Source organism: Carya illinoinensis, chromosome 10 (assembly GCF_018687715.1).
Source record: "Carya illinoinensis cultivar Pawnee chromosome 10, C.illinoinensisPawnee_v1, whole genome shotgun sequence".
In the NCBI taxonomy this organism is placed as follows: Eukaryota; Viridiplantae; Streptophyta; class Magnoliopsida; order Fagales; family Juglandaceae; genus Carya; species Carya illinoinensis.
This window is the reverse complement of record NC_056761.1, coordinates 12,733,185-12,745,683: the sequence shown is the minus strand read 5'-3', so window position 1 is coordinate 12,745,683 and position 12,499 is coordinate 12,733,185. Positions and strand designations below refer to the sequence as shown.

Genomic DNA, 12,499 nt, shown 5'->3' with positions numbered 1-12,499 from the left:
TTGCAGTGAGCTGCATGACAAAAATTCTGGGTCATTCACTGATTTTACCCAGTAGGGAAAATTCAATAACTCCCTTATGGAATCTACCTAACTGTTTGGAAATTATTTTACAAGTTTCTTTGCAAAATTATTAGATTCTAACAGTTTTGTGCCTGGTGTAATTATTTTAATTCTGGATTAACAATGTTATTACGTTTAATAAATCCCATTAGATAACTGAAGATAACAAAGCAAGTTGTCCTTGGTTGTAAATTGCTAAAGATATTACATGGAGCTAATTATAGGTCGTTGTTTCATACTTTAAAGTATGCCAATGGCAATAGGCCATTCGTTTGTATAGGCTAGAAAGGGGCTGTTTAATAAATAAATAAATAAATGCTAGGATTGAAAAGAATATTACATCTTGCTAATGATGTGCCCACAAGAAAAATTGTTAAATTTGAAATGAGACATATATAATAATTAATATACGCAGCCTCGACTTTTACTAGCTACTAGCCTACTTCATTGGTTGTAAATGCTGCAATCCTTGTCAGCGAATGAGTGGATGGAAAGAGCTAACAGTTCTTCCTTTGCTGTGATTGTCTGCAAGTCTTCTTTGACTTCTTTTTCTTGTTTCTTTATTCCAGTTGAGCTCTCAATTGAGCTCACCAGGGTGTTAGAATTAATCCTTATCTTTTATTTTTTTCCCTATAGTTTTTGGTATTATGAAGGGGGAATTTTAGGCCTAAGTGAGAATAAAGCTCAATTCATTTAAGGGTTGGATGGGTTGTGCACTTAGCTTTTACTTCTGTTTCTGATATGATCATATTACTCTGTTACAGTATAATTTTTGTTTATTCATTTTCCCACTTTGTTGGGTGAGTTCCCTTTTTAAGCATATGGATTTGGTCTTGTTTATTCAGCTTCTGTTAATATGCTCTTGGTGCTTTGTCTTCAAGTTGTAGTTCTGTTGCATGGTGCTTTGTTAACTATACTTGCTTTATCTTAAATTGCAGTTGAGCCTGATGGAACCTATATCTTTGTCCCATTCTGAATCAATTCCCGATGTAATTCATTTGGATAGCTCTATGCCTTCAAGTTTGGATGGCCCTCTGCCTATAGCTAGTCCTAGTGATCGCCCTCCTATCACACAGAAAAGATTCATAGGCTGTTGATACTGAGCAAACCTCTTTTTTCCTTTTCCTTTTTCCTAACCCTTTTTGTCAGGATTTGGGGCCTTCTATTCATTTTATATGGTGTTCTGGTTGGATCTGCACCTAAAGGATGTTCAAAGTGTGTTTCATATGAAATTTAGCACCTCATTTTTATCCTCTATTTGTGTAATTGTTTTACATAGTACATAATCTATAGACTGTATATAGGGACCAAAGTCACCAAACCAAAAGTTTTTTGAATGCTCTCTAGTTCAATTTCAGTTTCTAGTGGAAATTTGGACTAAATTTTGTCTTAGATTCATTAAACTGCATAGCCTAGCCAGAGATCTTTTAGAAATCTGATTTGTCCACGTTCATTTCAGTATGTATTCCCTGACGTGATAAATGATGTTACATCAAGGAAAAGATGATTAAAATGTAGATGAATAATATTTTTACTAGCTGACTGTGGTTGCCTTAGGCTTGGGAAATGATGGTCCACGATTTTGATTGTTGGCATAAATCATAAACCAATTCTCTATGAAAATCACAGATGGCCAGTATTACATTAATATGGAGCAAGTTTAATAGCGAACGCATATGATGTTGGGACTTGTATAGTAAACAGTTATGTTACATTTTTTGTTAATCTTCAAAGTTCCATACCAATGTTGAGCAGTACTGAAAGTATTGAAACAATCATTCATTTGGTCTTACTGGTATATAATGATGTTATGATATTTTCTTGCAGAGAGATCTTTCATGAATATGGAACAAGGATAAAGTCTGTGATGGAGCTTCTGTACAAGACCATGGCAAAGTCATTGAAGTTTGACGAGGATTGCTTGATAGACAAGAAGAGGCCATTCAATTTGTAGTTGATCAATGCTCCTTCATGATGGTTGTTTGTAATTGATGCCTCTTGAATACTCAAAGTGTACAAACAAACAATAGCATTTTTTTTTTTTAATTTGTATGTTTTTTAATGTTTTACACATTTGCAAAAAGTCAATTGGGTTTCTAACGTTGATCTCCTATCACTCTCTGAACATGATACTTATCATAGTTTCAAGTCATTTTATTTATTTTATCTTGAACCAAACTTTCTCCAAATTAATTGCAACTCAATATGCCAATACAATAAATTCCTCATTTACATACAACTCCCATTTATGTTTTATAACGACATGAGTGCTTTTGTGACTAAAAATAAAAAAGATCCAAGAAGTCAACACCTGACGTCTTATTCAAGATTAAAAAGTTCAAGAATTAAAATACCATACATTTTGATGGGTCCACAAGTGCACTTCGAGTCAACTTTGTACTATTACAAAATAATTGAGAATTGTTTAGAAGATTTTTATATTTTTGTATAGAATGGTAATCAAATTGTGTCTAGTAAAAAAATTAAATTAAATTAAAAAAGAAAACAGGTCGGGGCAGAAAAATACTATTCTTTGACAACAAAGTTTGAGTCGAATATTCGGGAGTTTTTGTTTCAGAAGTCACTTAAATCGGATCAGGTCGGAACATAGTTTATTTACTAGGTCGGGTTGGGTGAACAGTGCTAAGTATCATGATGGGTGATGGATGGTGGTCATGAATTCAATTGCATCAATTACAACACCTTACATCGAAAGCACCTGGCCACCAATGGTGGTCATCCAAACAAATTCGGGAACTTTTCCATATTTAACGGCATTTGGTCCCGATTACATATAAGAATATGCTACAAAGTGACCGTTCACTTTGACCGCTAGTGCAAAAGTATATTCTTTTAAAAATTTTTAAAAAAATACACTATCAGTCACTTAGGGGGTAGAGTAGTAACACCCCCTTACATATATACAAGGCAATGGACTTACATATTTATCATTCTTTTATTTTTCTGCATGTAAATAGCTAACCATAAAGAATGAACAACCAAAAGAATATATAGTTACACCAAATACATTACACAGAGGAGTATTTTCTTAACTAAGTTGATTTTGGAGGTTGAAAATGACTCAATATTGTAAGACGTTGCTGCTTGTAAGTGGTAAGTTTGCATGTCACAATCTGTCCCGATTTGTGAACAATGGATGTAAATTTGGGTAGATCTGGTGATTCCCTCGTCTTTTTCCCATTTCTTCCAGCGCTCAAAGGTCTTCGTCCCTAAACCTCAAACCCACTTCATTTCCACGCCTCATTTGCTTTGTAAAGCTTCATGGCAGGAGCTTTGCATCAAAAGGGATTACACCCCTTGCCAAATCTTGAACCAAGTAAAACACGTGGTGAATGACCTCGAACCCAATGAGGTCGAGCATGGCATTCACATACAAAGGAGATTTGGCCCTCACGTGCCCACCCTGGGAGGGGATAAACCTTGGCTCCCTCCCTTGTTAGCCGACCTAGATGACCAGGGAGTTGTATTCGAGGGGAAGTCCCAGTTGTAGACCTTGACGGTGAGAGAGAAGGAGAGGTCGAGGGTGAGTCTAGGCAAAGAGTTGACTTGAACGCTGTTAAGGCGAACTAGAGCGAGTTGGATGGTCAGGTCGGATGGGTAAAGGAGAAAGATGATTAGGAAGCGGAGGATAGTGGCAGTGGCGTAGAGGAGATAGTGGCAAATACGATGGCGACTCAAAGGTGGTTGGTAGATGGGGAGGATGACGATGTTTTGGGTGGTGGGGAATTTGAGGGAGGGGATCGTATGACTGGGTGTGATGTAATGTTGATCTTAATTACTGTAATCCTATGACATTCTGAAATACTCTACTAACCTCAGGGTGAAGAAGCATTGGCAGAGTGGGGACCTAGCATATATTTCTGGAATTACTTCAATGGAGATTTTAGCATCAACATGATCTATATATGGACATTTTGATTAATTGTATGCATGATGGGTTAGGGGCTACATGCTTTACTTCTAATTGTGCTTCAACTTTCACTTGCCATCTTACTATAGTCATTTGTGAATATGTTTGGTTTTGATGATGATGAATGAACATAACCAATTTAGATACATGCATTGTTCTCAATTGTTTATGTTTTTAATTTTTACATTTTTACATTTTTAAGCTATCTGTTTTAAGAATTTTGTTTTTCTCTGAATGCAAAAAAATAAAAAATTTGTGATTTTCAACACTTTTTTTAAAATTATTTTAAATAAATATAGGCTTTTTACTTACCTTAATTATATGGACTTTAAAAACAAACAAAAAATATCTAGGTACAACTTAGTATCTAGATTTCCAAGTTTTTGAAACCCGGGTTAACCCGGTCTCGATTCTAGCCAGACCTAAATTCTGAGTTGGGTATACCTGAGTACTCGGTCAGGAACCTTGGTGAACAGACCTAGGGTGGGGGGGATATCGTGGCCATTCAAACTCAATAGGAAACATTTTTTTTTAATCATTAATGCATGATGTGGAATCGAAGGTTGAGAGGTGTCACGTCAATAAAGCCGGTTTGAGAAGTCATTGGTTTTCTGGGCGGAGAATTTATAATATTGTATAGAAATTGGCTCCCAAAAAAATTTATAATTTTCTTATTTTCATATACTTTTTAAAATTTTGTAAAATTTTGTAAAATTTCAATACACATAAAAATATTTCTCTCCAATTTTTTCCAATAACCCCTAGATTTTGTATCATTTCTATATATTATCTATTTTTAAAAGGATATAGCCCCACTAAAATTAAATTAAAACTAAGATTATTAGAAATAATCAACTATTAAGATTGACCCCTAAGTTTTTTATCATGTAAATTGAAAATATATAAAAATATATAGAATCCAAATTGAAAATATAAAAAAAGAAAAAAAAAATTGTTTAAAATTGATGATTTATACGATAAATAGTGGAACTGATTTATACTCTAAACTTCTCAATTGTAACATTTTATGCTTGATGTGACATTAAAATATATAGATTTTACATAAAATTTGATAAATTAGCTTAAAGATTAAAATGAGAGATGATATTCTAAAAGTTCACATGATAGTTTCTATGAAGAAAATAATTTTTAAATATTTCATATTTATAAAAATAATAATGAATGAATATTAATATTCTATGAAATACTGTAATAAAAAATCTGAAAAAGACATTAAATTGTATTTTTAAAATTTTTATTTCCACACTAATTTTTAAATTATCGAGATTTAATTTTATATACTATTATTGAATAATAAACGAGTATATAGTCAAAATCAAACCAGTCAAACTCGAGCGACTTATTGAATAATATTGATACTCCGAGCCTCATGAGTCACCATTAATCCAAATTAAAATAATAGAAATATTTGAAATCTAAGAATAATATTGGTACATATAACTTCTAAGAGATCGACCTATATATGTCATGTTTGCATTGGATTGGATCAGACGTTGTTGCGCTAATTTTTTTTTTTTTTTTTTTGATAAGAATACCTCATATATTGAATTTACTTGTTAACTGAGTTACAAAGTTTATCAAAGTTCACAGCTTTTAACAGCTCCTGTGGATGATCTTCCATCCAGACTCTTTCTTCCTCTACAAATAAAGCACTTTTTGCAAGATCATGTGCAACACTATTACAAACTCTATTAACATGTAAAACAGACCACTGCTTCTATTCTTCAAAATAGACTTCACATCCTCTATCAATTGACCATGCCATTCCCAACACTCTTCTGCATTATTAACTGCATTGATCACAGACTTTGCATCTCCCTCCAACTGCACTTTACTGAATTTCAATTCCTCACATAATTTCATTGCCCTCCAAAGAGCATGAACTTCTGCTACTACAGGGTTTGAGACATTCCATCTGCAACTGCATAACGAGGCTAAAACATCACCACATCTGTCTCTGATCACCACCCCCATTCCACATTTTCTGTCATCACTTTTTAGAGCTGCATCCCAGTTTACTTTCACCGTATCCCCTTCAGGTGGTTTCCAATGTAGAGCTCTACCGCATTGAGAATTGCTTTGTTTTGGTTGTGCCTGCTGTGTCTCCTGTGCCTGCTGGTATTCACTCAAGCAATTTGCAGCTTGACTAAATACATCATTAGGCCCTTCAAATCTATTTTCAAAGACCCAACCATTCCTCCTGAACCATATCCTTCTCAACACCACAGCTATTAGTTCCATTTGATCCTGAGTCAACCTCAAAGACCATTCAGACCAAAGTTCAAAAAAGTCTCTTTCATTAGCTGACCATTTCTGCACTGGACTCCACTCACACGCCCAAACATCTCCTGATCCACTGCAACTCCACAAAGCATGACAAATTAATTCATCCTCTTTTCTGCATACTGGGCATAAAGCATCTTTTACAACCTTTCTCTTAAACAGATTTTTCTTTGTTGGAAGACAATTTGTAATAGCCTTCCAAACAAAGATCTTTGTAACCCCTGGCACATTTAACAGCCATAATTTCCTCCACATATCCCCTGCACTTCCTGAAACCTCCCCTTCCTCTCTTCTTTTTCTATTTACTTCAACATGATAAGCACTTTTAACATTGTATATACCATTTTTCGAAAAGGCCCAGATCTGCTTATCAGGAAGTTTGGAAAAACTGACAGGTAGATTACAAACAATGGCAGCCTCTTCTTTATCAAACACTTGCTTTATAAGTCCCTCATTCCATCCTCCATTCTCACCTGAAAGTAATTCCTCCACCCTGGTCTCAGCATTCAGTATTTGTATAGGAGATTGAATTCTAAAAGTCACAGCCTTTGGAACCCACCTGTCTCCCCATATTTTTATACTTTTACCATTCCCAACTCTCCATACCAACCCTTCTTTCAACAGACTCAATGAATCCCACAGACTTCTCCACATAAAAGAAGGTTTAAAACCCAATGTAGCATGTAACAAGTCAGTGTTTCTAAAGTACTTATCTTTTAATAACATTGCAGCCAATGATTGAGGGTTTATCAAAACCCTCCAGCACTGTTTTGCAAGGAGTGCCTTGTTAAAAGCTTCTACCTCCCGGAAACCCAAACCTCCCTCATTTTTTGATAACCCCATCTTAGACCACTTCCTCCACTGAATTTTGTTTTCCTTCTGCTTGAAGCCCCACCAAAATTTTGCCATTTGAGCTGTCAATTCATGACATAACTTCCTTGGTAGTTTGAAAACACTCATATAATATGTAGGGATAGCCTGTATAACTGCCTTTAAGAGAACCTCTTTTCCTGAAGGGAAGAGAAACTGATTTTTCCGGCCAGTTACTTAGCTTTTTCCATACTCGATCCTTCACACTATTAAAAGCTTGATATTTTGATCTACCAACCATTATTGGCAGTCCAAGATATCTCTCACATTTGTTCTGAATTCTTGTCCCACAGTCCCTCATAATATCACCTTTCACCTTTGCACCAGTTGTAGGACTGAACAAAACAGTTGTTTTATGCTTATTCAATCTTTGTCCAGATGCCTTCTCATAGGTATCAAGTATGCCACTAATTGTCTTCCATTCCTTCCAAGTAGCCTTCCCAAAAATCAAGCAATCATCAGCAAACAACAAGTGTGTCAGCTTGAAACCCCCTCGAGTCACTGAAACACCTTTTAAATCACCTCTGATTTGGGCTTTTTCAAGCATAGAACTTAGGCCCTCTGCACATAGAAGAAAAAGATAAGGAGACAATGGATCTCCTTGTCTCAAACCTCTAGTGGGAAAGATAAAGTCACCTGGTTTACCATTGACAAGAGTAGCATAAGACACTGATGAGATACACTTCATGATTAGACCCACCCATCTATCTCCAAACCCTAGTCTTTTCATAATAGCCTCCAGATAATCCCATTCCACCTTATCATAAGCCTTTGAAATATCTAATTTAACTGCCATGCTTCCAACTCTGCCATTTTGTCTACATTTCATCGAGTGTAACATTTCATAGGCTGCTATAACATTGTCTGATATCAATCTCCCTAGAATAAAAGCACTCTGACATTTGGAAATAATGGCATCCATTACCCTCTTCAGTCTATTAGCAAGAGTCTTTGCAATGATCTTATAAAACACATTGCAAAGACTTATAGGTCTGAAATCATTTACACTTCTTGGCTCATTAACCTTTGGGATTAAAGCAATATAAGTTTGATTTATCGAGTCTTGCAATCTGCCCCCATTTAAAAAGCCCAACACAGCATTGCTTACTTCCTTTCCTACCACATGCCAAAATTTTTGAAAAAAGCATGCCCCATACCCATCAGGACCCGGGGCTTCTAATGCCCCCATCATATTTATGGCTTCTTCAACTTCCTTCCTTGTAAAAGTACTTTCCAGAAAATTATTCATATCAGATGACACCCTAGGCTCCAAAGCTTTTACACCTTCATGAATATCTTGAGTAGATGGTTGTGCACTAGTATAAACCATAGAAAAATGGTCTCTGAAAGCTGCTGCAATTTCCTCTTCTTTTTCTCTTAGAACAGATTGACCATCCAATATTGACACAATCTTGTTCCTTCTTCTTCTCTGATTAACACACTCATGGAAAAACCTGGTGTTTCTGTCTCCCATAGTGTACCAATTCCTCTTTGCACGCTGCTTCCATTTCACATCCTCCTGATCAAGTAACAAGCCCACCTTCTCTTGCAATCTTTTCAACTCCTCCATGTTATTCTGACAAAGATCCCCTTGTATCTCCCTTATTTTCTTTGATACCTGCTCAATTTCCTTTCCTCTTCTTTTATCCTTTCCTTTGAAGCATGATAATAAAACCTGACTACAGCACTGCAATCTGGTTTGAACTTGTTGTATAGGTTCTGATGCTAAGAGACTCTTCCTCCACCCTTCTTTAACCACTTGCTCACATTCTTCTTGTTGCAACCAACAAGCCTCAAACCTGAATTGAAAAAAACCCCTCCTTCTACCATTCCCTTCATCAATAGTAGAGATTACTATGGGCAAGTGATCTGAGCATCTCCCTATTTGAGCCATCACCTCCACTTCCTTGAAAATAGACTTCCATCTGTTATTCACCACAAACCTGTCCAATCTTTCTTTTGTAAAGGATTGGTCCGAATGTTTATTAGACCAGGTAAATCCATTTCCCTTATATCCAACATCAACCAGACCACAGTCCTCTAATGCTTCCCTGAACAGATTTATCTGACTTTCAGCTCTTCTTTTTCCTCCTACTTTCTCATTATGCCATAATATTTCATTAAAATCTCCCCCCACACACCAGGCACCATCATTTTTAGGTTTTAATTGTCTCAACAGGTCCCATGATAGCTTTCTTTTCCCTGATTCAGGATGACCATAGAACCCTGTGAAGCACCAGTCTTTTTCTTGCCTTTCTCCTTTTACTATTACAGTAACATGCCACTTTGAGTAGTTTACAATCTCAGCACCTTTCTCATCTCTCCAAAACAGTACAATACCACCCCTTCTTCCCTCAGAATCAACAGCAAAACTTCCTTCCATCCCTAACCTCCTTTGCAAACCAACAATTTTACATGACCTGATTTTTGTTTCATAAACAAAAACCAGAATGGGCTGCTTTTCCTTAACCATAAGACTAAGGTCTTGAACTGTCCGATGGTTCCCAAGCCCTCTGCAGTTCCAGCATAGGATTTTCATGCTTCCAGGTGGTGCTGCTCAGCAGCCACCACCCTTAGTATATTTTCATCACACACTACCTCATCACCCTTCTTAATTCTCTTGCCACCATCAAACTGTTCACTATCTTCATCCATAGCATCAAAATTTCTTTTTAGTTGAGAAAAAGAACTAGTTTGCTTACCTGACTCAGGCCTAGCCCTAGCCCTTCTTTTCCACCTTGATGACCTCTTGCTCTCCACATCCTCATCAGTCAATTGCAGCATTTTATTTTCAATCACTTTAGACTTCTCATCTTTTACATTCACACAAGCATCTGGTCTACTATCATCCCCTTCATTCACATTCACCATAGGTTGAAATAGGACCTCCTGTACCTTCAGCATTGAATTTACATCAGTCACCCCTTGTTCTACTAACTCATCCTCCTCCCTTCCCTGCTGAGATTCTCCTCCCTTCTCCATTTCCTCATACTCCTGCCTTGAATTATCCTTCTCTTTTTCTTTTTTCTTTTTTATCTTTTCCTCTTCCCCTTTAGTAGTTACTTTTCTAATTATAGGCCGTGCCCTAAGCCACACTCCATATTGACCAGCATTTTCATCACTCCCCTTACACCCCTCCTTTTCATGCACAATTCTTCCACAATTAAAACAAAGCCTAGGTAACTTCTCATATTGAAAAGGCACCCAGCTTCTCCTACCATCCACTAGAATTGTCCTTCCTCGAGCTATAGGTTTTTTAAGATCACACTCCACCTTAACTCTTAAGCATCTTCCCCAAGCCGAGCCATCTTCCTGCACATCCACCTCCACAACCTTCCCTATCGATTTTCCTATCTCCTCTCCCATCCTTTTTGTCATATAATTCAAAGGTAAATTTAACATTTGCACCCATAGGCAAGCATGATCAAAGTCAAACAGATTAGGTTGCACTTTACCTTCAAATTCTTTTAGAACAAATAGATGATTATCAAACAACCAAGGACGGCCATCAAGAACTCTCACCTTGTCTTTCCGAGTTACGAATGTTATAACATAGCAGTTACTTCCAATCTCCTGGAATTCCACTGGTTTTCCTACCTTCCAGATTCTCTCCATCATAGATCTGATAACTTCCTTTCCAATCCGTCGCATTGAAATCACCTTCCCAACCAGACTACGTTCACTCTTCAGATTCAATAAACTCGAATCAGAATTCTGTATTTCAATCGGTCCATCCTCCTCATCATTCAGCTTCAATCTCCTCCATACTTCCTCCATGTCTTCCATCGTACTCCTCTGCTTACAGACGCAAACAGAGATCAACACTCCTTCCTCAATCGAGGAAGAATACTAACTGCTCCTCCTCAGTCACTTTCTAAAAGAAGAAAGCAGTTGAGAGAATCCGTTGTTGCACTAATTGAAGCTGCAAATTAACTAATTATATGGGAAATACAATGAATTGAGACATTCAATGGGTTTATTGATTTTGGAGGGAAATACTTCAGAGTTGCATATATATTATATATATATATGGGAAAAGGCAAATGAAATATATATTATATAGGTAGCACTTAAAAATAAAATAAAATAAACCTCGCAAAACTTGAAAGATTGCTCATGTTAAATAATTAAGAAGTATAAATCTGAATTATTATTTAAATTGATCAATAGTATAGTTTATATTTAATTTTATAACTTATAATTTAATTAAATAATATTTTTTCCACAACACATCTTTGATATTTTATTTTTCTTTATTTTTTTTTTTCCAGATTTCTAATTTTTTGTATAAGCCAAGACATGCACTGATACTTTTAACTTTTATCTTCAGAAGGAATACGTTTGTGGAGAATTGAATGAAGTGGGTGCAAGCTGCTGAAGCTCAAATATGGGTTGAAACAAAAGTGGGGCAGTAGGTTTTTGACTTCTTTTTAAAATGAAAGAGTTTTGTTATATATAAATAAAATCGCGTATTAATCAACGTATATTTTTTTATATTTAAAAATTAAATTAATATTATTTTTAATAAAATTTATTTTTTGATCAATCACAATAAATTAATACATATATTAATGTATAAATGTATCTGTAACTAAATTTTTTTAAATAAAAGAATTTTGTTACATATAAAGTTACGTATTTACGTGACGCTGGAGAAAAAGTTGAGAGTTTTGCCTTTTCCAAGTCAAAAAGCTAAGTTTTCTTGTCCTTTTCAATTTGGACGGACTTGCTTTTGAAAACACACGGGACCCGCCCAGCATTATCTTGGTTTTAGACAGGAGAGATCTACTCTTTTTCTTATTTCTTTGGACGCATGGGTTGGAATGTATGAGTATTTTCTTTTTTCTTATTTTTAAATTGATCACAGCAAGGGAGAGTTTTGCTTTTTCGCTTTTAACAGACGTACGGGTTGAACACCAACTTTTCTTTATTATTTTGTGACGCTCACCTATCTGTAATTCAATCATGCACTCAACATTTGCTTTTGGTTTTATTACTTTTCTTTTGTAAAGTTTGGTTAGTGGGTGGTTGTCGGTGCTCTCTTTGTTAGAGCACTCCCAAGGGATGTTTTATAACACATTCTTCTTTAAAATATAAAAAAAAGTTCTTAAAATTGCATTCCATTGGATCCTTTATTTTAAAATCACTTTACATTTTGTTACAGGGAATCTGCTACATGTAGAGAAATCTGTTCATCCCTTCAAATATTTTTAATTCATTTATCTTTCATAGCTGATTTTCCCCATTTCTCTTTATTCTCATTTCAGACCCCCTCTCTCTCTCGTTCCTACCATTTCTTTGTTGCTTGGTGCCGAAACAGAACCAGAGCCTTCC

General features: G+C 35.8%; 1 protein-coding gene across 1 annotated transcript; it reads right to left on the bottom strand.

Annotated features, from left to right (window-relative positions):
• Nucleotides 1–9,700: 9,700 nt before the first annotated feature.
• On the bottom strand, nucleotides 9,701–10,951 carry LOC122278436. Its single transcript, XM_043088624.1, has one exon. The coding sequence runs from the start codon at nucleotides 10,949–10,951 to the stop codon at nucleotides 9,701–9,703; it is 1,251 nt and encodes a 416-aa protein (XP_042944558.1).
• Between the last annotated feature and the right edge of the window lie 1,548 nt (nucleotides 10,952–12,499).

What these genes read in the sequence shown, in the direction of transcription:
- LOC122278436 (XM_043088624.1), bottom strand. Translation starts at nt 10,951, where the DNA reads ATGGAAGACATGGAGGAAGTATGGAGGAGATTGAAGCTGAATGATGAG.